At 45.8% G+C, this 26,391-nt stretch overlaps 1 protein-coding gene across 1 annotated transcript in view; it reads left to right on the forward strand.

The window, feature by feature from the left end:
- The first annotated feature begins 1,251 nt into the window (after window positions 1–1,251).
- Window positions 1,252–26,391, forward strand: part of CPE (carboxypeptidase E) — a 334,050-nt gene continuing 308,910 nt past the window's right edge. The window contains exon 1 of the mRNA XM_069631383.1: window positions 1,252–1,796. Coding sequence (XP_069487484.1) covers window positions 1,502–1,796 — 295 coding nt within the window. The 5' untranslated portion in view covers window positions 1,252–1,501. The remainder of the gene's footprint in view (window positions 1,797–26,391) is intronic.

The raw sequence follows: 26,391 nt of genomic DNA on the forward strand, positions 1-26,391 counted from the left end.
TGAATGCTGTGCGCAGCTTTAGTATTCAGAGAACAGAACAGCAAATGTGGTGCCGTTCTGAATGCAGGTAATTTTCTTATGATTTAATTTGAAAGCAAAACAAATGCAGAGCCATTCTTTGGATGGCAGTGTTCAATGCTCGTCTCACATGTGCCAGGGAAAGAAAAGCACAGACGTTCTTGTGGCATTATTTCAATGCGGTTTTTGGTTGAAGGAGGTTTCTGCTTAGGTCCTTAAATGTACCCCACAGATTGGCGAACGAGGACTAACGGGCATTTCAACGAGCAAGTCCTGTTTTTTCAGTGCAGTTTATTCCATGAATCGGGCCAATTGTTTATAGGTGCATTATAAAAACCAATAAATAAAATTAAAAAAAATAAGTGGGTATGACCTAATGCAAGTGTGCCTTGTATAGAGAAACTTCTGCCATTTTGGTGGCCTCTTGGTACTCATACTGCAAATCTACCATGATGTGCCAACGGGAAGTAATGAAAACTGGTAATGATGTGCTTGTTTCAAATACAGACACATCGAAAAACAGAGAGAATTATATGTTTCCATGAAAACATTTGCCGCCTTATGCTGACTTTGCCAGTACAGATATTAAAATTACACGGGTGTGACACGTTTGTCAAAATTATCATAACATAGGTGCTGAGTGTACGGAGGTTATTACATCATATGTTACAACAGGCCCAGGAACGTCAATTTGCCCTTGTAAAGACATTTATAGTTTTTGATTTTCGAATATATAGGCTACATGAGACTTTGCGCTGTGGCAATGTAGCTGAGATGAAATTCCGTTGACTTGTAATTCATTTACAGGGACTAGCGTGTTTAGAATGCATCGGTATTGATGAGTATCAGGCTATCCAATTACAATGCTACATTCTCTGAGTCTTAGCATGAAGCTGGCAAGGTAGCTCGGTAAGTTGAGTTGCTGTTGCTGGGCTGGCTTTTTTCCAAATTCCTCTAAAAATGTGCTGTTAAGTACAGGTTCATTATAAAGAAATACATGTGGGGTGAGAACATAAGCAGGTTTGGACGCTTGCGCATGTGGAAGGGGAGTGACTGGGGTTCTGCAACGGTAGTGAAAGGCGGATGTGGGCAGCCGAGCATCATACCATGCTCAGTCCCCGCAGCTGTATCATTTACCTGGGCATAATCATAACTTGCACTGCAGCAGCCTCGAGCGCTGGGCAACGGCACGCGATGAGCAGAACAGCGCGTAGTGTCACGTGCGCAGCTGTCAGTGTCAGGTCGCCCCCGCCCCTCCTGAGATGGTAGATCCCACATCTCCCCGCAGCTCAGGGAAGCAATCGAGCCGCCGGATCCTCAGCCCCCCTCCCTCCTCCTGCCACCTCTAGGGAAGATATAGGAGCTGACGCAGCCTCAGGCACGGGCGCAGGAGCAGCTAGACCAGCGCAACAGCAGAAGCATCCTCCGAGTGCAGCGCATCCGAGCCCCGGGGACAGCGCAGACAAAGGCGAGCGGAGCGGACATGGCGGTGACGGGGGGCAGCGGCTTCGGGCAGCTCCTGGGAGCGCTGGCTTGCTGTCTGTTGGTGCTCGCTCGCTGCTGCTCGGCGGCGGAGCCCGCCAGGATGGGCGGCGGACAGCAGCAGGAGGACGGCATCTCGTTCGAGTATCACCGGTACCCGGAGCTGCGCGAGGCGCTGGTGGCCGTGTGGCTGCAGTGCTCGTCCATCAGCAGGATCTACACGGTGGGGCGCAGCTCCGAGGGCCGCGAGCTGCTGGTCATCGAGATCTCCGACAATCCGGGCGAGCACGAGCCAGGTAATGCACCAGCCGTGACCTGTGCACTGGGCTATCCAACCCAGCGGATGGACCCAGGATCAGCCGCAACATCCATCGCGTCCTCAGATTCCCTGGCCAGCTGCTATCCACAAATCCCTAAGCTACCCCAGACACAAGGAACCCAGATTCCTCACCATTCATGCAATGCCCGAGTCCACCATCTGCAATATTCCACCCGTACAGCCTGTAATCGGTCCATTGCAACAAGCCCAGTACCGTACAGATCATGGCGTCCAGGCTTAAGTATCTTCCTCTGACTGGCACACAGAACCACCCCTTTTTGTTCATGCCACCCCAGACCCATCGTTACCCACCCGTGCCTCGAGAGAAATAACCCAATTCAAGTCACTGCGACCCCCATTAACCATGTATTCCTTTCCAAACTGCTATTGCTCCTTCATGCTTTCTCAGGCCCATTATTACCCAAAGGAGACCCACCTCAGCCACTGATGCCTCTGCATGTCTGTAGGCCTGTGTGCACGCCACCCTAGACCCATCGTTACCCTCCCATTATTACCCAAAGGAGACGCACCTCAGCCACTGATGCCTCTGCATGTCTGTAGGCATGTGTGCATGCCACCCTAGACCCATCGTTACCCTCCCATTATTACCCAAAGGAGACGCACCTCAGCCACTGATGCCTCTGCATGTCTGTAGGCATGTGTGCATGCCACCCCAGACCCATCGTTACCCACCCATTATTACCCAAAGGAGACCCACCACAGCCACTGATGCCTCTGCATGTCTGTAGGCATGTGTGCATGCCACCCCAGACCCATCGTTACCCACCCATTATTACCCAAAGGATACCCACAACAGCCACTGCTGCCTCTGCAAGTCTGTAGGCATGTGTGCATCCCACCCCAGACCCATCGTTACCCACCCATTATTACCCAAAGGAGACGCACCACAGCCACTGATGCCTCTGCATGTCTGTAGGCATGTGTGCATCCCACCCCAGACCCATCGTTACCCACCCATTATTACCCAAAGGGGACGCACCTCAGCCACTGCTGCCTCTGCAAGTCTGTAGGCATGTGTGCATCCCAGACCCAGCGTTACCCACCCATTATTACCCAAAGGAGACTCACCTCAGCCACTGATGCCTCTGCAAGTCTGTAGGCATGTGTGCATGCCACCCCAGACCCATCGTTACCCACCCATTATTACCCAACGGAGACACACCACAGCCACGGATGCCTCTGCACGTCTGTAGGCATGTGTGCATCCCACCCCAGACCCATCGTTACCCACCCATTATTACCCAAAGGAGACCCACCACAGCCACTGCTGCCTCTGCAAGTCTGTAGGCATGTGTGCAGGCCACCCCAGACCCAGTGTTACCCACCCATTATTACCCAACGGAGACCCACCACAGCCACTGCTGCCTCTGCAAGTCTGTAGGCATGTGTGCAGGCCACCCCAGACCCATCGTTACCCACCCATTATTACCCAAAGGAGACACACCACAGCCACTGCTGCCTCTGCAAGTCTGTAGGCATGTGTGCATGCCACCCCAGACCCAGCGTTACCCACCCATTATTACCCAACGGAGACCCACCACAGCCACTGATGCCACACACCACAGCCACTGCTGCCTCTGCAAGTCTGTAGGCATGTGTGCATGCCACCCCAGACCCATCGTTACCCACCCATTATTACCCAAAGGATACCCACAACAGCCACTGCTGCCTCTGCAAGTCTGTAGGCATGTGTGCATCCCACCCCAGACCCATCGTTACCCACCCATTATTACCCAAAGGAGACGCACCACAGCCACTGATGCCTCTGCATGTCTGTAGGCATGTGTGCATGCCACCCCAGACCCATCGTTACCCACCCATTATTACCCAAAGGGGACCCACCACAGCCACGGATGCCTCTGCACGTCTGTAGGCATGTGTGCATCCCACCCCAGACCCATCGTTACCCACCCATTATTACCCAAAGGGGACGCACCTCAGCCACTGATGCCTCTGCAAGTCTGTAGGCATGTGTGCATCCCACCCCAGACCCAGCGTTACCCACCCAGTATTACCCAAAGGAAACTCACCTCAGCCACTGATGCCTCTGCAAGTCTGTAGGCATGTGTGCACGCCACCCCAGACCCATCGTTACCCACCCATTATTACCCAACGGAGACACACCACAGCCACGGATGCCTCTGCACGTCTGTAGGCATGTGTGCATCCCACCCCAGACCCATCGTTACCCACCCATTATTACCCAAAGGAGACCCACCACAGCCACTGCTGCCTCTGCAAGTCTGTAGGCATGTGTGCAGGCCACCCCAGACCCAGCGTTACCCACCCATTATTACCCAACGGAGACCCACCACAGCCACTGCTGCCTCTGCAAGTCTGTAGGCATGTGTGCAGGCCACCCCAGACCCATCGTTACCCACCCATTATTACCCAAAGGAGACACACCACAGCCACTGCTGCCTCTGCAAGTCTGTAGGCATGTGTGCATGCCACCCCAGACCCATCGTTACCCACCCATTATTACCCAACGGAGACCCACCACAGCACACTGCCTCTACAAGTCTGTAGGCATGTGTGCAGGCCACCCCAGACCCATCGTTACCCACCCATTATTACCCAAAGGAGACACACCACAGCCACTGCTGCCTCTGCAAGTCTGTAGGCATGTGTGCATGCCACCCCAGACCCAGCGTTACCCACCCATTATTACCCAACGGAGACCCACCACAGCCACTGATGCCACACACCACAGCCACTGCTGCCTCTGCAAGTCTGTAGGCATGTGTGCATGCCACCCCAGACCCATCGTTACCCACCCATTATTATCCAAAGGAGACCCACCACAGCCACTGCTGCCTCTGCAAGTCTGTAGGCCTGTGTGCATCCCACCCCAGACCCAGCGTTACCCACCCATTATTACCCAACGGAGACCCACCACAGCCACTGATGCCTCTGCAAGTCTGTAGGCCTGTGTGCTTGACACCCCAGAGCCATCGTTACCCACCCACTATTACCCAAAGGAGACCCACCACAGCCACTGATGCCTCTGCAAGTCCGTAGGCCTGTGTGCTTGACACCCCAGAGCCATCGTTAACCATTCCAGACAATATAGGGTCGTGCATTCCACGCGGCTAACACTCTGGGCCTACCAACATGCACAGTTGCCACGTTCTGATCTCTTTAACCCTTGCTATGACCCTCACACCCACAGGTGCATTTATTCCTTGACCTATTCGCAGGCACACACCAGCCATCTACAGAACATGGGGTTCTCTATATTTACTATGGCTCCCACGTTTGTCTGTTTAAGCCGTGCTATATGTTCCGGTGCCAGGCTACTGCTGTGTGTCACTCATGCACTTAAAAAAGGAGTGCACCTCCAAATGTAATTGCGCCACTGCAGATCTATGCATGTAACGTGCACGCTCAGGCAGACGTAGGCACGCACCTGCCATGTCCTACACACCCAACTAAGGGAACCGTCCTGACAGCTGCCATGGGCAGTGCACATCTACGCCCTTGGCTGCCTAATGCAGGTGCATCAATAGAAGCAGCGACACTCACTGCCATGCATGTACTTGTGCCCACCCAAAAGAGGGGTATTCTCTCACCCATGCCTTCCATGCTATATCTGGACATGTAAGGATACGCCACCCCTTTCCCAGCCAATCACGCACCTCCTGAATTTGGTGCGGAAAGTTTTCAGCCAAAGAAGACATTTCTGGGCACAAATGTACACAGTCTGTTTCACAGTCAGGCGAATGTCTATTTTTTTGCATGTATTTGGGATTGTATAGCACAATTAACATATGAGAGTCTTCATTTTTTTAGGTGATAACATTGCATTAACTGTATGTTGTTTAGTCCAATTTTATTTTATTGTATTTCTTTTTACTGTTACATGTTATCCTTGGTTACATTTGTTTATTTTTGAAATTCGATATTTATGTGTAAGATTTCACTGGAAACAACACAAATCTATACAGTTGCGTGCTACTTGCTGTAGAAGGTGAAGAACACGGGGGAGGAGTCGGGTGTAATGTTGCGAGGTGCAGAGGGGATATGAGACGCGATTACAAAGTAACAGGCTGGTCCGTTTCACAGCAGCCACCAAAGCAGGGCATTCACTTCAGGCGAGTATCAGTCCAACTGGCGGGGTTAGTTACGGAGGGATTGGATGTTCCTCAGGGATTGAGGAAAGGAGCCGGGCACTCAACTGGGCAAACCGCCCGACTCGTAAACAAGTTAAGTGGTGTTAAATGCAAAGTAATACGTGCATTTCACGTGGCTTTTGCCAAGAATCATAAAACATATCTTTATAAGGATAACATCAATAGTTTTTTTTTCACAAAACCAGTGCTTTGAGCAATATACAGTGGGTACTCGACATGTGGTAGTACACATTAGAAAAGAGGTTACGATTTTTACATAGTTCACATAAAATCTACTTTGTAAAAATCTTCACCTCTGTTCTAATGTCTATTAACACATGCTGACTACCCATTGAATATTGTTCAAAGCACTGACTTTGTGAGAAAAAAAATATATATTTTATGATTTGCACCCGCATTGGCCTTCTGTGGAGGATAACCATGTTTGTATTTGTGAACCTTTAATTACGCCTTAGGTTCAAAGTCATGAAGCATAATTCCTTAGAGTTATGCGTTAAATCATGTACATTTTTTGAGTATGCATTTAAAAAAACGTTCAAATGTCTTTTAACTCTCCCAGCCGATGTGGAGGGGTTCACCGCTCAATTGATTATTGGGGTCTTGACTCTTCTCCTGGCTGTTGCACGTGAGTTCTGTGCCTAGAGAGTTGAAGCGAGTCCCCCTCTTCAGATCTCGCCCTGATCTATTTCAAAATATTCTGGTTGTCTGGGCAGGCGGGCGACTTTTCTGCTGTCCCTGGCCAAGAAAACAACAAGGGTTTCTGGGATGAAAGTTTAACATTTGATTCCAAGTGCTGTTCTTTCATAATCAGAATATTGTGAATTCTGTTATACTGCTGAAAACTTCAAATGGCCATGGCATAGTCCCTTCTTGCAAACTACTTGAAGGCACTTATGTATATTGGCACGGAGCTGGAAGATATCAAACTCTTCTGCTGCTCTTTCTTCTCGCCACGCTTCCTGCGATCTAGATCTCTTTCATGCTAAAAGACTGTACTATCAGCAGCCCTACAGATAAGCAGTGTATTGGCCACTTTTACTTCCAAGAAATAGGCAAATACTCCCCAAAAATAAAATCGGGGAGTAAACATACTCCCATTTAAAATGGGAAATGGACACATAAGACCTTGTGCTCCTGCTTTGAGCCACGAAGCTCCATCAATAGGTTTGGACCATTAGTGTATGTACTACCACAGGAAGAAACGACTCTTATTACTGCCGGAAGAAATAAACATGTATTGTTTAATGTGCATGAATGACTAGGTGCAAAGGAATCATTATTACAACAACCTTTCTGTTTTCCAGGTAAAACATGTTTAATTGCTTATAAAATACTCCCATTGGGAATTGGGCTTCCATTTTTATGCCTTTAAAAAAAATCATTTTACACCCAACTCTAAAAAATAGGGAGTAAAATACTCCCACTTCAAAATCTTATCTGGAGCACAGACTATCAGTACCTCATTTTGACTCTCTCTACTCAACCGCATTGCTTAATCTCTTTACTTGACCCCTTGTCTTCCTGATCCTTCGTTGAATTCTTCTTTCTGCTTCAGACTTTGCTTCCTACTTTATCTCTAAGATTGACAATCTTTGTTCCTCTTTCCCTCTAGTTTCTTCGACTTGATCTTTCTTACTCTCTTGTTTTATCTACATTTTCCTGTTTTTCTCATGTCTCTGAAATCTCCTTAAAAGCTCTTGAGCCGCTCAAGCAGCCAACAGCAAACTCTCTAATCTCATTCTACTGTAAAGATGTCTGGAAAAACAAACCCCAACACATATAGCTATTTTCATCTTTTGATTCAACTTTGCTCTTATATCTTGGACTAACATCCATTCCTATACCAAACACATACTACCATGCTGTATTCCCATTGTCAGTTTGTAACCTCTTCCCCCCCCCCCCATTTTCTACGACTCTACTGAAGCCGCCATGCTTCCTTATCCAGTAGACTAAGGTCTTGTTTCCCCAGGCAGGGGCACAATACATGATTTTGCATACATGGATTGCCACTTTGAAACTACTATAGTGTTGATTCAGCACCTGATAAAAGCTTGCTAATCTAAGCATCCCTTTTGTTTCAATGGGCTAATTGCACTACTGCTCCCTTGGGTCCTTTGCTTTCGGCTCATATTTTCAGATATATCCATTCTTTCTCCCTTATTTGACTTCTACTTTTAATTCCACTTTCTCTACTGATATTTTCCCTTCAAGCATAGCACTGTTCTCCAAATCCTTAGAAACACTATCTCTTGATCCTTCTCTTTCCTCTAAATACCATCCGATTTATGTTCGACCTCTTTTTGTCCAGTCCTTTGGAATGTACTCTGTCTGCTATCAGCTATTTCTACATCTGTGTATATGGAACCTAATTCTCCTCTTCCTCCTATAAAATCTGGGATCCCTCCTGCTCACTCCTCTGAAAGGGCCCCTTTACATGTCACTCTTTTTGCCACACTAAGCTGTCTTCTTTCTTAATTCTTTGTGATCTGTCTGCTGCGTTCGACGCACGGTTGCTAATTGTATTTTTTGTTCTTCTCTTTCATCTCTTGCCATGCCTAGTATTGCTCTTTCCTGGTTATCTTCTTATCACTCTAAGTGCACAGACCTTGTTTCATGGGCTGGGAAATCTTATTTTCTTCTATCTTTCGAGTTTTGTGGGAAAATACTTATTTGTATTCCCGCCTGTGTTCAGAAAATAACTTTAAGGCAAAATGAAACACTGGAAAAGAATATGTGTTTAATGCTCTGACATAGGTTTTTATTTCCTCTGCAGCGGACTCCACGTGGGTGTACAATCTAACATGTTAACCACATGGCCTCTCAAATTATCTTTCTGTGTCTGCCCTCCCCATTCAAAAGGAGAGCATTTATACATTTTACAGTTAGTGTAGTCTAAGAAAGGTCTTTGTCCCTGGCCTAAATGTGAACTCTAGGCAGGGCGTCAACTTACTCTCTCACAGCTGTCCCTTGGCTATAAAACATATCAAGCTTGCTTTGTGAATACAAGTGGGCAGCTGAATCCATACATATCCATACATGGGCATTCTATGTTGTCGCAAACTCAGGATTTCTAAAGCAAGACATGTTTGCAGCTTTCCTGGTTTGGAGAATCTATGTCACAGAATTTTACAAAGCCTACATTTTTAATACAAGGTGTACAATTGACCATTTATTTACATAGTTCTCTAAAAATCTATAACCGGCATTTTCCATAACCGCGTTCTCTTGCATAATAAAACATTTGTATTGGATTCTAAAGTTGCCTGTGTTCTGTGACAGGAAGACATTGGAGACATGAATTACTATAATAAACAAGCAGGGCTTGCAAAATCTACTAGCCCACTAACATTGTTGAGTAGTTTTTAAGAAGGGCGAGTACCACTTGCATGATACTCGACCTTTCTGGCAATTATGGGGATGTTAGAAACTTATTTTTCATTTACTGCAAAAACACTTGATTGGAAGTAAATGGTAAATACAAGTTGCACTGTGCATACTTGACAGCATTGCACCAAATATGAAGTGTGCTTATGGCGACGTGCCATTTTAGAAAAAGCACTGGTAAATATTTTCTCACCATTCACCTTGGGGCACGTGCTTTTCTCTTAGGTCGAGTATGTAAACTAAGGAACTCGCCCTGCAGGTCTAGCGGGACTTTTAAGAATTTGCAAGGCCTTACACGGATAGTGGTACATACAATTCCAGTAATAACCTACTCCCCTAATCTAAAAACATTTAGTTTTACCAGTACTGCAGGCACAACAGCTTTTTTTGTTGATTTTTCTTCTTTGCACAAATCCTCTCTGCGATGAAATAGCCATACATGTGGTTTTGGCACAGCTTATTATGGAGCAAAGTGAAACAACAAATCACAATTCTATCAGGACAGATCTTATGGCACCACATTACTCATTGGAGCATCTCTTTTACCCCAATAGTCTTCAATGGTGTCCTTGCCCATTTAGTAGCTGTTCATTACAGGAAGGAATTCCTTTTCTCCATTTGCAGATCTGCTTCCAGCTTCCTGGATATTGTAATCCCTCTGTTGATCCAAAATGGTCTTTTGATGAATTGTAATGATGCAAAGGTCCAATGTCATTCTCTGTATGTTATTATGCTCATGTTATCTAACTGTATTGTCATCATCTCTCGCTATATCTGTCTTTTAACTGCTCGTGTAACAACTGCAACGTCTACATTCTGTATGAAAGCGCCCAAATGCCTTTGGGCTTGGCGCGCTATATAAGCTTCAAAATAAATAAATCAATAAATGTCTCAGCAGAAGGGCTACCTTTTTAGTACAAGACAGTTCAGGCAATGGTGTGGGTAGAAGAAGAATGAACCTTGCTTTTAAGCATAAAAGCCTGGATCCAAAAGTAGCAGCCACAATATTTTCGCTGCCGTCTGAATGGTGAGCAATGCCTGCGATGCCCTTTGTTCAACTGGGCTAGTTCTGATGCTGACAAATACCCTTTCACCAGCCTGCCCCCTTCCAATGGAATTTTAGAAGCTGTTTGAAGAGAATAGACAGGTGTTTAGCTAACTCTTACAGTTGATTAACAGCGGATAAAACATGTGCGTTGGTAGCTGGGCAGCCCATGATTACCTCATAAAGAGGACATCCAAAACCTGAATGCCAGCATTTCACAATGTATACATTGCTGTTGCTCCATACAGTATAAGGTAGGCTAAATCGGGGTAAATACTCCTGTATGTATTTTTAACAATGCCCACTGCAGTACTGTTCTATCTGGCAACTGCTTCTGGTTATTTGCTAAACATACATACTATCACTAACATACTATTACTAACATATTTCTCTTTGACGGGGAGGCAACTTTAATAAACCCTGGCTGGAATGCTTCAACATAAATTCAGGTAGCTAAATAATGCCTTTTTTCTTTTCTTTTGGGCTTCCTCACTGTCGCCAATGTTACAGGACACATAAACCAAACAGGTCTAGAATACGCAACCAGGGCTGATCTTAAGTTTTAGTGTTACTTCCCACTTGTAGTGAGCAAGCCTACACATTCCTACTGCATGTACATAAGATGGGCCCCGGTTATAGAACAACATTAAATGTAAATACATATGTGGTAATTTCCATGTTGTTTTCTCATCTTTAATTTCTTAGCCAACAACCATCTACATATTTCTCAGTCTGTTTTCATTCCTGAAGCTCTTGCTCAGCGGCCTTGGCCTAAATAGTTTGCTCAAGAATATTTATCAACATATAATTTCATCTGACTGAATCATGTGTATAATATACATGTGTAATACAAGGGACTGCACGGTTGCCTTTGCAATTTGGTCACCAAAAGCATTAAATTTAATTCATTTTATGGGAGGGGTAGCGAGGTAGCAGAAGTTAGAGTATCGCAGTGCTACAGGGTAATGTTTGGAGCTAATAGCGACAGTTCATATCTTGTTAACCTGACATTTGTCAGGTGCTATGTTTTCGTTTCATTCAAATAAAATATCAGTTACATATGGCACAAACAATGTAACTTGGTGTCTTAATATTATGGCATCTGCCTGTTTCATAGATAGGGCTGGAGCCACTACACCCTCTAAACAATTCAGAAGATCTTTTGCCACTTGCTCCAATGTAGAAGAAAAATATGCACACAGTCTGTATTTTCCCCTTGCTGTTGAGTTAGTACAGATAAAACACAACCTTCCTTTTTATACATCAACAACATAAATCAGGCGTGCCTAAAACTAGGTGGATTACATAAAGCAGATTGTTAAAACATCACGACTCTCATGCAGAGCAGCATTCCATGGCAAGGGAACTGTGATATGATATGATATGATATGGTATTTGTAACGCGCCTATACACAAGTGTTTCAAGGCGCGACGAGGCAGGGAGGGAGGGAAACAAGGGGAAGACAGACAAACGATCCTACTAGGCCAGGTGTCATTCAGATCGGGCAAGTGCAGAGGTAAGGGGAAAAGGAGAAAGTGCAGGGGGAGGAGGTGGGGGGGAAAGTGCAGTACACGGTAAGTAGCCTAATAAAATAATAAATAATAAATAAAAGGGCCAGCTGGTGGCAAGTGCGAGGTAAGTGCAGAGCAAGTGCTAGGAAGGGGGCTGTAGGGATACAGTGACAGTCCCACAGTGCAGGGGGAGCCAGGGAGGCAGTGCAAGTGGAGAGTGGCTGGGCCCTGGACCGAGGTCGCCGAGAGTGGCCAAGATGCAGGTTTAGTGCAGAATTTCAGTGGGGAGTTAGGCAGGTTTAGCAGGGGAGAGGGAGAGAGAAGGCAGAAGCGAAGAGGAAGGTTTTGAGGTGCTTCCGGAACCGGAGATGGTTCTCCTCAAGTTTCAGGGAGGCAGGAAGGCTGTTCCAGAGGGAGGCCCCTGCTGCGGAGAGAGATCTACCCCCAGCTCGTTGCTTCGAGAAGCGGCTGACCATGAGGGAGTTGGAGACGGATGAGCGAAGGGCTCGTGAAGGAAGATATTTAGGAAGAGAGAGTTGAAGGTATTTAGGCCCCAGGCCCCAGAAGGCCTTGTGGACAATGCAGAGGGTTTTGAACTTAATCCTCGCAGCCACTGGGAGCCAGGGAAGAGATTTCAGTCCTGGAGAGATACGGTCCCTGGGCTTGAGGCCAAGGACAAGTCTCGCAGTTCTGTTCTGGATAAGTTGCAGAGGGCGGAGAGTGGAGGCAGGCAGATTAAGATAGAGGCTGTTACAGTAATCCAGCCTTGAGAGAACCAGGGCTCGGGAGACAGTGAGCTTCTGGGGGAAGGAGAGGAAGGGAAGAATACCTCTGAGGAGGTGCAGCTGGTAGTGTGACTTCTTAGAGACGTCAGATATATGAGGAGAGAAGGAGAGTGTGGAGTCGAAGATGACCCCAAGGTTTTTAGCCTTGCAGGTAGGGGCAGGAAGGGGGCCAAGGGAGGCCGGCCAGAGAGCTGCAGGGAAGGAGGGAGTGGGTGTGCCGATGAGTAGAATCTCAGTCTTACTGGCGTTAAGGCAGAGGTCATTGGCGGCACACCATTCCTGGATAGCAGACAGACAGTCGGAGATGAGGGAAGAAGAGGAGGAGGCCGAGGGTAGCCTGAAAATGAGCTGGGTATCGTCCGCATAGCACTGGAAGTGGGGGCAGAGAGCGGCGATGCGGTGGGCAAGGAGTGCCAGATACTGGTTGAAAAGCCAGGGAGAGAGGTTGGATCCCTGGGGGACACCACAGGTGGAGAAAAAGATGTCGGAGAGGAAGGAGCCCATTTGGACCTGGGAGGGTCGACCGGAAAGGAAAGAGGTCAGCCATGCCAGAGCCTGACCAGTGATACCCAGGTTATCAAGGAGACGGTTGAGCAGGATGGAATGGTTGACAGTGTCAAAGGCAGAGGAGAGATCGAGCAGAATGAGAACACAGGGAGTGTTGGAATCGAGGTTCAGGAGCAGGTCCTCACGGATGTTCAGGAGAGCAGTTTCCGTGCTTCTGGCCGCTCTGAAGCCGGATTGATGGTCATGAAGGTTACCAACATATTCAGCATGGAGGTTAAGCTGGGAGATGGCTAGTTTCTCCAGGAGCTTGCCCAGGAAGGGAGTAATGGAGATTGGGCGATAGTTGGCCTGTGGTGAGTTGCATGCAAATGCTTTAGCAAATCCACTCCCAACAGATTTAAAACACGTTTATTAGTGAGAACAAGCTGAGCCATGCACAATATAAGACCTATAATGAACTGTACAGGATCAGATATTGGACCTTGGACTTTGATCTGGCCCTATGCTGTGTAGTCTATTGTGCTATAGTCATCTTCATAATGATTCCTGGCTGAATATTGCTAGGCTTGCATAGGGTGAAAATACATATGCTGTTGCATTAGTGCTCTGGTTTTTAATTCCTTAATTTTCTTTTCCTTCTCCCCTTTATCTTTGGCCTGGTGATTGGCATAATACCTAGCCATATTCAAAATCTGGACAGCACCTTGAGTCGGCCATGTAGACTCATACGTTTGTATATCATTTTTTAGGTGAGGCAACAATCCCTCTACAAAATGTGAACAAAAAACATTCTGTCCCTCTGGCATAGCCATGTCCATTACACTAAACGAAGTGAAAGCTTCTTCTTTTTATGAAAAATATTTTTCAACTGACTCCCCTTCTTCCTGTCTGCAAGCAGTCAATTTATCCCAATTCGTTTGCTTGCGGTGAACCACGTGCTGGATACGTGATATCAGCAGTGCTGGAAGATGAACATAAGGTCCTTTGGGTAGCGTTTCATGCAGTGGATGGGAATCAGAGTAACTCTTACACCAAATAACGCAACCAACTCAGGAAGATGGCAAGTTTGACTGTTTTAATATCAATTGTCTAAAACAGGGAGTTACAATGGACATCAACGGACATCGCACAATCATTCCTCGAAGCATTTCATAAAAAATCACACTTATATAGTACACATTCATCATACATGATATCATACTATGTGGCAAAGAAGCGAAACCTACGGGGTTGTGGTAGGCTCAAGCAGAACATCTAAGTATACTTTCTATAAGGGGTAGGGTTATGATTGGACATCTACTGCCAGGTGGACAACTCATTCTCACCCCATGTGCAAGTCATTTTCAACATTTATTAGGTACATGGTACGTCATTGGCTCTCAAACTATAAGGCCCTTTATTATATGGCCCTCTACAATTTGTTGGCACGCTCGTGCCAGTCTGGAACATTTGGCTCACTAGCAGCACGTAAGCTCATAACCCAGGTATCAGAAGGTGGACTTGACTGTACCTCCCCACCCAATTGGCCCAACATCTCTCATCAGCCATGCCTTCTGCCATGAAGATTGTCTTTGAACATGGCCTTGCAATGTATTCTCGTCTCTGAGAATATAAGGGAGTGTGGGCATACACTATCATAATTCTGAACTGCATGGCCAACTCTATTTTCATCCTTGGCTCACGTGACAGGAGACCAAAATTAGACCCATTTTGTAGCATTTCATTGTCTTGAATGAATAAAACTTGGGATTTGTGGTGTTCTTTCTTTGCACCTTAATAAGGGATGATTCCCTGTCTCACGTTCACTGCCTTCAAGAATAGATAACAAGTCTTGGCTGCTTTAGCCTCGACACCAGGCCAGCCATCCCTTTTCGACTCTTCCACGATCCCAGCTACTTCTTTGCTGCGACACAGTTTGTGGCCCTACTCTCCATGGGTTTGAACTCACTAAGGTTGTGACACCAATGTCTTGCTTCTATATAACGGCGGCTCCGCCTGCAGACTATTCACTACGTATAGCCAGCTTCTACGATCACTCTGTCTACTTCTGTTGCTGCATCTGTACAGGTATCGAACGGTTTGCATATTCTGCAGTGCTCTTCACACATGCAATCTTTACTTCGCATATGAAAGTTTTACTTGATTCTTTACTTCGTCATCAGTTTCTATGAGGTCCATATGCTCTCTTCTTCAGCCAGTCTTCTCTGTGTGTCACGCTTATTTCTTGTGACATCACGAACCCCTTTTCATATTTCTCCAAGGACTTCCTCCACGAGATTGTCATCTCTTCGGGAATACATCTGATAGGGTTTTCTTAGTGGATACCGTCTTTCAAAATATTCGCTGCGGAATGGTCATAACTGCTGGTGTCAAGCATGGCACAATTTCAGACTTCCAGCGTATAGGTGGGAGGGGGGGCGGGACTTCCTGCAAAGGCATTTGGCTGCTCCTCTACAAAGAACTATTATTTCTTTGGACAATTCCCCAGTCTTCCCCCTTTGATTTGCTGCCTCTATCAGCTCATCCCACTTTATGACAGGATCTAAACTGTCTTGCATTCTGCATTGGTGCCATACATCTGCTGGCAGAATACATGAAAACAACTGATCTGTAACTCCCAATGTGAGTGGACCTGTTCTGGATTTTGTCTAATATTTGGGTAATCTTTGGTAAAAGAAGTGATTCCATACGGTTCCAAGGGACATGAACCTGGCGAGTCAGCTTCCCAGTATCAAACCTGGGCACCTCTCTTATTGGAAATGCTTAAGTTACCATAGACTTTGATGGAGCATTTATGATCTATAATAAAACTGTTGACACTATTTCAGGACAGAATTCTGTCTCAAGTTTATACTCCTTAATTGCTTGGTCTATATCCTCATAATTATCTGGCAGGGGATACAGTCCCTCCTTAATATTTAACCTTTTATGCAGCTCCAACATGTGTTTTCCCAGCCTTTGTACTATTGCAAATATAAGCATATCTCGTTGCTGGGGCACGTACACTTTAGCCTGTTCCACCCCTAGTTGGCCATTTTGTATCCATGCTGACACTACCTTTTCTGCGGTTTCTGCGTCACGGGCTGTAATCCTGTGAGCACGAGGTGGCTAGGAGATCCCCTCATCACCAGGTACCCGGTAGGGTTGTGGAGGAGACCTTTTTACCATTAAACATTCTAACAATGGATATGTCTCATCCTCTAAGATCTTTTTTGATTCGGGTGTCGGGGCTTAGGGGTAAGCCCTGGCTACATACACACCCTTAATCCTCATTGTATTTTTGCGGTCTCCCTCATCCCAATCTTTTTTCATCTCTTTCTGATCATATGCGCTTTCTCAGATTGTGGTTTACATGTTTTAATCTGTGCTTTCCTCATAGAATTTCGTCTTGAAAAATCTTCCCATTGCTTATATACTTCCAGTTGCAGGGGCCTAACAACCTTATCACCCTTAGAGGCTAACACTTCCCTTAAATATCCTATTTTACCTGGGTCAAAAGAGTTGGAATTTAAATATTATTAAAATTCCTAACAATGCTAACAATCCGAATGAGCCGAGTGCTCTCCGTGACTACTCATGTGTCCCTGATTGGCATTGTCCCTGTCCCCACCTGCCCAGTCCCCATCCAGCTCACAGCCCAGACATGCCCCCACACTCCCTCCTCTGTATCTTGTTCAATGCGGCCCATCTTCTCCTCACCCCTTGTCTCCACCTGCCTTGGTCATGGAAGGGGAGAGGGGCTCTGCCAGGACCTCTGGCATCCATTTCCGTGGCGGCCATAGACACCAAGGCCAGTATTCTTGCTTTGGGTAGTTTTAAAAAAATCTACTATGAGCACATTGGGGGCTGACTTTGGGGTGCTAACAGAAACACCAGCCACACCGTTGGGCTGGATCAGCCGGTAACTCGGCCCTCTCGCTTCACTTGGCCTATAGATTGAGCACTGGACCGTTACTGGCAAATCAAGCCGGCCAACACATGTTTTATTGCTTGGAGCACATATGGGGTGCAGGAGCGACTGTAAAATATTGTCAGGAACACTTTTTAATTTGTCCATACCTATTATGCAACATTATTTTTTTTAGTTATGTGTTATGCATATTACATTTTATTATATTGAAAGGATAATGCTTAAAACCTTTTCAGAGATTGTTCTAAATATTTTAAAACAACTGGCACCATGTTCCAACCCTCGCAGAAAGCCAGGAGTAAACCACAGAAGCCTCATTTCAAGTGTGGCCGTGTGAGTAAAAATGGTGGCAATGTGGCCGAAGTGGGCAGGAGCGGTTGGGAGCAGTGCTCCTCTACTTTTTTGTATTAAGTTTTACTGTTCCTATACTTTTTATTTGAAAAAGAAACCGTTCTGGAATGGTTTTGCTTTAAAATAAGTGTAGGAAGAAGTTGAAACCTGCACTTCAGTGCACTGCACTGAACGTTCCCTTAAACAGCAGGCATGGTGATAGGGGTTTGTGGGAGCAGGGGCGGGCCAGCAGGGAACATAGTTCCACTACTTCTTTTCATACACTTCGACCACTGCCTGTAATTCCTTTACTGAAACTGCCTCATTACCACACTGCCATACTACGAGTTTGGCGGAAGGGGGGAAGATTTAACTCCAGCAAAAGGTTGGAGGTAAATCTTCCTCCTTGCTGCCAAAAATCAGCAGATGTATCATTCAGTAATTCCACTGGCTTCAAATCCTCCAAAATGTTAAACTTCCACAACTTGTACTCTCTTGGTAACTCCACGGGACCATGTGGCGGTAACGGTAATCGAGTTTGGCCGTAATCCAGCAGATTTACTGCCTTATTACCACCAAACTCGTTATGAGGCCCTGGTCTATAAAATTGCATGTGGAAAGAGGTGCACAATAACAGAAAAAAACGAATGACAAGGACTCCCCTAGCAATGCATAAAACAATAAACATTCATAAAGCACCTTTCCCAACTACTGCCTCGCAATCTGTAGCTAACATTTGTAAGAGCTGTGCATCGCATATACTGTAAAATAAATTCACAGCAACACTACCAATATGATTAAATACTCCATTAAATGAGGTGAATATGAGGACTTCCAGGGAAGGAACAAGACTTCCCCCTTCCCTATCCACTTCAGGGCAACATTTAGAGTGACCTGCTCCTTGGAATGCCTGTCTGCCTACTGTAATACTGTTACCCCGAACGCTGCCTACTGCAAGTCACACACCGCCAAGTCATCTCTGGGAACCTTCCTGGGTAGAAAAGTCAGAAGTCTGACTCACCTTTCCTCAGGCACTCAATGGAACCTCGCAGCACACCAAGGACTTGCTTCTTGGAAAGCATGCTTACGGTTATAATAGTGGTAACCAGGATAATTCTGCTGGAAGTGGGGGCCCTGCAAGTGTCCTCTTGCAACCTTTCTGGCTGGGATGGGCAGCACAAGGGCTCCCCCTTCCTTGGAGACCCTTGACAGGGCCTTACGGCCCCCAATGAAGAAAATAAGCTGACTGTGGCTCTCTCTTCAGTTTCAAGCTACTTTGAGAGCCTGCGCCTGCAAGTCCAAGCTTCTTTGGACAAGTGCTGTTTCCGCTTGTTGAATTGCAGTGCTGTTGGACCCAGTCAACCACCTCACCAACACCACACCAAAGTGTTACCTCAGAAAACATTCAGGCTCCCTTATTGACACTGTCAAACCCAAGGTACAAGACTGAATGTTAACTGTAGTGGTTCTGCCCCCATGGCCTGGTTTACATAGACTTTTCCCAAAATTCTATTGCTAATAATTATTCTTTCGCTGGATAGGTTTGGGTGAAAGTTTCCAAAACTAAAGTGTGTCTATGGCCCCCTCATACTGAAAAGATTGGGGCCAATTTCTCGAAAGGTGGAAAAGATATTAAGAAAACAAGAAAATGCTTTTTTTGGCCCAGTCCCATTAATTTTTCCTTAGCGAAAACATGCTTCAGTTGAACAACCATAGAGTGAAAACCACTGGCGGGATTTGCACAGAATAAGATACAAATTGGGCACATAGTGGCGCAGATGTGCCTTTCGATTGTTTGGTGTAAATCTGTCCAGTAGTTTTTTAAATCTTTCGTGCCCACTTCTCCTGAAAAACGAATGTCTTGCATAGTGCTTTGCGACAGAGAGGCTGAGTGGCTGTTCATAAATGAAAGCTGCCATTTTTTTTTGCACAATGCCAGCAGTTGCTGCGGTAATACAGAGGTAAGCCTGAAAGTAAAAAGGGCTGAAAATGATATTTGTAGCAGGATTAAGGGTTGTTCAACTATCAGGCTACAGGTGGCGGGGTAAAGGGGGGTATTAGCCTATTTGACCTAAAACAATTGACCTAATGACCAATTTGATCGAATTTTGCATGGGTGACTTGCCCTTTGGGGCAATTTGGTTGCATATATTGCAAAATACCAACCCTGGAGAGCAGGGGTTGTGGGGATGTCCCCAGCTCCCCATGTTGGATATTTTGCAATTTTGGGGGTGCATGGGTGTCCCCGCTAACTTAAAATTGGAGGCAGGAAAAAAAAAATAATGTGCGTTTAAATTGGGTCCCGAGCAAATAAATTGTGGTCAGTTTGCCGTGATCCCAAAAAATGTGGTCAAACACACCCAAACCAAAAGAGGAGCACATGTGTAGTGGGGAGTTTGGAGTGGGCTCGGTAGCCCGTTTGAGGGAGAATGTTTTGTGCTTATCCAGGGAATCCTGTGGTACTCTTGTAAGTTTACCCTGGTAACGCTATAAAACGTAATTGGAAAACAAAATATGTCACATAAACCGGAGAGTGAAGGGAGTATTGGCAGCGGGTCAGGGGAAGCATACACGTGGAAAGGAATGGTGGCGGAGGTAAAATAGAGGGGGGGACACATGGTGAGTCCTATTGAGGACATGGAATACTTGGAATACTTTTTAATTTTGCAACATTTTCCCGTTACCACGCCAATCAGTTGTTACCTTATTTCAGGAATCACACTTTATTATTGCGGGACTGATTACTGCTGAAATAAAGGATGCCATCAAATAAACTATTCCTTGTTAGCGTGAACATTATCCCTTGAATAAAAAAGGGGGGGAATCCAATAGCCTATGGACCACTGAGGCTTAGCCATAGTCTTTTCAACTGGCAGGCATCTGGACTCTGCTACATTGACAGTGGACACTGCCAGGGGACAAAGGCTAGTGTAGCCAGTGGTTGCTGTTCATGGATGCAGGGCATGGCTGGTTGAGTACTGGGGTTAGGGGTATAGACCTCGGCCAGTCTAATTTTTTTAACTCATTGTTGCAACATGGACTGTGGCCTTGGGGAGAGGCCATGGCTACCCAGTCCTGAAGAAAATGTACCACAACAAAACACTTGAAATTCACTGAAAAAATGTTAGTTAAGAGTGAGTCAAAGTGAGCTGATTTATTCCAACAAAACCCTTGAAATTCAGTGGGTGTGGGAAGTGACGATCATCTTAACTTTGCACCCACTCCCCATTGCAAAGCCCATGACCACATAGATGATGATGAAGAAGGGATTCACTATAAGATCCAGAATTACATCCTCGGGGGTTCATTGATTGGGGGGGTGCTAAGTTAAGATGGTCATCACTTCCCACAACAGCTGAATTTCAAGGGTTTGGTTGAGATAAATCAGCTCACCTTAGCGCTCTCTTAATTAAAGTTTTTTCAGTGAATATAAATATATCTACAAAACATGGAGAGGGAGAGAATAGATAGGCTAATTTAATAACAATCCTTGGAATGCCACTTTCATTTCAGATCCAATGGCCAATGCATTCTGGGTATGCAAAATAACAGAAAAATATATAGACCTTAGGGACTGTAGGAGACAATTGTCAAGCAGCCATACATCCTCTTATTATGAATCATCAGTATGATACAGTGTGATATGTTTGTGATTGTAGCTAAGGGGCATGTTTACCAAACGCCATCAAGGTTATTGTAGGTTAAAAAAAAGCATGCGAAAACAAATCCGAATAGCTGAAATGTGAGAGTAAAATGGGTGTTTCTAGCTAACAAGCCACACACACCACAGTGCCACCTAGTAGCAATCCCTGGAATTTATTCTCCAGTTCAGAGCCCCTGAGAAATGCATTGTGGGTATGCAAACTAGCTGAAAGCATACAATTTTGCACCAGAGGCAAAATTAGCAATGCTTAACATTTTCTGCAAGTAAAATCATTGTGTTCCAGAATGGTGCAAATCTATTGACCACATATATGGTCAATTGAATTGTTACCTGTGTCATTTCTGTTATGTGATCTGGCCCTTGGTGTGGATGTGTTTCCCTGGCAGAAGTAGTGGAACAACTGATAAACCAGCTCAGCAAGTTGCATGGTCACTTCAGACATCTCTGTGCAACCTCCAATTGCAGAGTTATGTGCTCACAAATAAACCTCAAACTTCAGAGGCTGATAAGCTAGGTATCATTACATTAGGCAATAACAGTTAGCAATATGAGATGCGGTCTGTGATAATTTTTTTTAACTGGCGGAATTTGACAACAGTGTGTTTCAGGTGTTGAAATGCTCATGTTGTTAATCAGATAAGGAGCCTTTTTTTAATGCGAGTCTCTGTTATTCCTATTGAAGTTTTTGGCTTCAATATTTTTTAACTGTGTACCATCCTAACTGGTGCTTGTTTTTATTTTACATATAGGGATCAATTTTCCATGAAACCCTTATGATGCAGTCAAAATCGAATACGCAGAGAGCTGCTCCTGATCACTGCATCTAGCCTAGTTGTATGTCACCACTTGAATACTGCATCTAGCCTAGTTGTATGTCACCATTTGAACACTGCACCTAGCCTAAACTGTGCTTCCACTTGAATATTGCATCTAGCTTAGTTGTATGTCACCATTTGAACACTGCACCTAGCCTAAACTCTGCCTCAACTTGAATATTGCATCTAGCCTAGTTTTATGTCACCATTTAAACTCTGCATCTAGCCTAAACCCTGCCTCCACTTGAATATTGCATCTAGCCTAGTTGTATGTCACCACTTGAACACTGCATCTAGCCTAAGTTGTGTGTCAGCATTTGATCACTGCATCTAGACCCCTGATCATGAGTAAAATCCTAGGGACCCTGACACTCCAAATCATATTAGGCCTCCTCACCACCATGGCCACTCCCGCTCCAACATCATGCCCCCCCAAAGACAGAAACACTAGACTGCGAGCAAGACTACCTCACCTCTACAATCCCAAAACTAATTTTAACAAAAGAAGTCTCACTGTCCACCCCTCTGAACCACCCAACAAAAGCACACAGCAGGGACTTAACTACCACAAACTATCCCCCGACCTCCCAAACACTACTCCCAGAAACACTCTGAGAGCTAACGTATCTACAGCCACACCTCACCCTAAAACCAAAAACTCGAGCACCCTATCACTATCTGGGTCGCTAATTAATGCCAGATCCATGGTGGCCCACGCTACCATGATCGCTGACACACTCACTAATGAGAATCTGGACCTAATGGCCATAACAGAAACATGGCCCCATGAGGCTGCTGGACCCGCCCTCATGATAGCGGTAGCAGATGGATATCAGATACTAAGAGCAGACAGACCTAACGCCAAGGGCGGCGGCATAGCCATTATCCATAAAACCAATCTAGCTCTCAGGCTTGCCAATGCTCCACCCAACCAATCCTGCGAGACCCTCAATGCCAAACTCCAACTATCCCACAACCGAACTCTAACCATACACGTGGTCTATAGACCTCCTGGCCCACTCGGCTCTTTCGAAGATGACCTAAACTGCATCCTAGCCAATAATACCAAAGACCATTCACAAACTTTGCTTATGGGTGACCTCAATCGTGGATTTATTGATAACAACGACAAACAGGCTCACTTGGTCACTGCTATTCTAAAGGATCACGGCTTGACACAAAATGTCACTTCCCCGACACATATCAAAGGAAGGACCCTTGACTGGGTTGCTGACTTAAACTGCAACATCACTATCACTAACGCCATACCACAATCATGGACCGACCACTCCCTAGTCACCTTCTCTGCATCCCTTGACCTCATCCACCCTAATACTATAGACATGGCACCCTCCCTCCCGACTAGGAGCAAAAAGGACATCACAGCAGAAAAGCTACTACCACATCTCCTCCCGGACCTCAAAAACCTATCCAACAATATAGACCCCACCTCACTAGTCGAAACCTATAACCGCACCATGACCAAAGCTTTAGACACTATTGCACCAATCAAAACTCGTAAAAGTAAACAGCCCACCTCAATGCATGGTTCACACCCCATCTGAAGGAACTAAGGGCAAAAAAACGCAAACTCCAATCCATTTGGAATCACACTCCCACGGAGGAAAACAAGCTTAGACTAACCAACCTATCCAAACTGTACAAAAAAGAAATAATTAGTACAAAAAAGGACATGTTCAACAATAGAATATCGAAGGCCAAATCAGACACCAAGGAACTCTTCGCTATCCTCCGTGATATGGAATCTCCCATAACACAGGTGGATAACACTCCCAAGGATAAGCCATGGTGTACTGAAATTCAAAATGCCCCATCGAATAAAATTACCTCCTTCCAGGTCAAAATTGCTAAAAAGAAAGACTCCCTGCTCCTCCCGGTAGTGACCATACCCCAACAACAACCACCTCCTCTCACCCATGACTGCACCACCCCACCATTCAGCTTCAGGAAAGTCACTATTATCGAAACAGAAAAAATCATTATCTTGCTCAAACCTTCCAATTGCAAAGGTGACAGCTGCCCACCCCAAATCATAAAGGATGCAGCCAGAGATCTAGCTCCTTTCATTACCAAGCTCATTAATGCCTCGTTCTCAACTAACCAAGTGCCAAACAACCTCAAACACTCCTGGGTACTCCCACTGCTCAAAAAACAAACTCTAGACCCCTCCATCCCAACGAATTGCAGACCTATCACTACAGTCCCTTTCCTACTCAAAATCCTTGACAGAGTAGCGTACCTACAAATACGGGACCACCTAGAAGCCAACAACCTACTAGGTACTCACCAATCCGGCTTCCGCCCCCTCCACGGCACAGAAACAGCCTTGATCGACCTCAAGACCCAAATTGACGAGCTAAAGGACAAAGGGAATTCAGCTATGCTACTCCTCCTTGACCTATCGGTGGCTTTCGACCTAGTGGATCATACAGTCTTATGTGACCACCTCAGGTCAGCTGCCCATTTCTCAAGTGATGCCATAACCTGGGTTCAATCCTTCTTAGCAAATCGCACAATGAGTCTTCTCCCCTCTCGCAGCCGCAGACCCTATTCAAGTCCCCTGTGGGGTACCTCAGGGATCCTGCGTCTCCCCCACCATGTATAACATATTTACTAAGCCCCTGTTCGACACGTTGGACAGATTGGGTGTCACCTACACCAATTACGCAGATGACACCAAGATTCTCATCCCCCTTTCGGGCTACTTCATGGAGGACTCAGCCTTAGTAAATAGGATATACCACCTCATTCAGGCATGGATGGCATCCCATGGCCTCTGCCTGAATGACGATAAAACTGAACTCCTAATCCTAGGCTCCGACACGGCCTTAAAAAAACTCGACCCCAACTACGCCACCTTCAATATCTACAACAACGACATTAAAGTGGTACCGGCTGTCAAAACACTTGGCTTCTATCTCGACTCTGCGCTTTCCCTTAAGAAGCAAGTCAACTCACTATCATCCTCCACAGCTTACACCTGCAAACTGATCCGAGCTTGCAGACCATTACTCTCTGAAACTAGCCGCATCACCCTAGCCAACGCACCCATACTATCGAGACTGGACTATTGCAACGCACTTTATGCGGGCTCCAATAAATACATCTTAGACAAACTCAAAGACTCCAAAACAATGCCATTAGAGCAGCTCTCAATATTCCTAACAGAGAGCACATTTCTGCATTCAGAAGAAATGCTCATTGGCTCAACATAAAAGACAGTCCTCCTCAAAACACTATCCCTGACCTCCAAATGTCTAAACAACATTGCGCCCCCGTATCTTACAGAGAGAATCAATAGGAAAACCTCTAACCGACCCATGAGATCAGCCAATGCCTTCACCCTTGAGACTCCCAGGTACAAACTGAACACAGCCGGCGGCTCCAGCTTCCCAGTTACGGCTGCCCAATCCTGGAACAAACTCCCACTTGAGCTCAGAACCGACCAACCCTACCCCGCATTCAGGCGAAAACTCCTAACATGGCTATGGTCCAATGATGCCTAAACCCAGCGCCAGAGGTACCTCCCTTACCCAGACAGCGCACCATACCTCCCGCCATCCGCATATATGCCATCCCACCACCAGCAGATACTCTAACTTCTTCTCTCAGTAACCTGATCACCTACTACAGTCAATCGAACAGATGTCTATGTCTGTACTATAACCTGTATATAAGCCTGTTTTGTATATAAATACTGTGCATGTAAATCTTGTATATTTATAATAATGTGTAACTAAGCTGATAAGTATCCTTGTAATGCTTGCGCCCAACTACCTCCGGGTCTCGGCTGCGCCATATCAAATAAACAAACAAACTGCTGAATTATTGGAGAACTCTACCCTCGACCTTGCCCAGCTCTGTATAGTTGAATGTGGATTACAAAGGAAGCCGTTACCCCATAAAGGAGTTTGTAAACACTGTATCGTCCCGCTATGGCATCAAGCCAGTGAAATGTTGAAGTCCAATTTCACGGGCGCGACCTCACAGCAATGCCCAACCACATGTCCTCTGCTTCTCTGGTGGTGCGGAGAAGGAAGGAGGGTGGCAATAGACTTAGGTGAGAGTGTGTGGCTGGACCCCAGGTTTCTTTTTGGCTCGGTTTGTCTATGCGTCCCTCATACTCTACCTGTGATGCTAGAGTATGAGGATTGAGCAGGGATTGGAGGAGGGATGCTGAGGGGGCCGTACACAACATAATATCATAGCTGGGCACCTATCAACAACAGGATCTATTTCACCTCGGTTTTTGAGTGATTTCATAGACAGCTCAAGAATTGCTCTCGTTGCTCATCAGATTTCACTCGGAACCCCTCGACGGAATGTATGTTCACTGTTCATAGTTACATATGCAAATGTCTTTATTTATTTGGCCTTTCCTTTGGACAGCGCCACACTGCTCCCAAGCTAGATTTGCTCTTTAGAAACCCCCCTACCTGCCT

Source organism: Ambystoma mexicanum, chromosome 6q, assembly GCF_040938575.1.
Source record: "Ambystoma mexicanum isolate Mex_15411 chromosome 6q, UKY_AmexF1_1, whole genome shotgun sequence".
NCBI lineage: Eukaryota > Metazoa > Chordata > Amphibia > Caudata > Ambystomatidae > Ambystoma > Ambystoma mexicanum.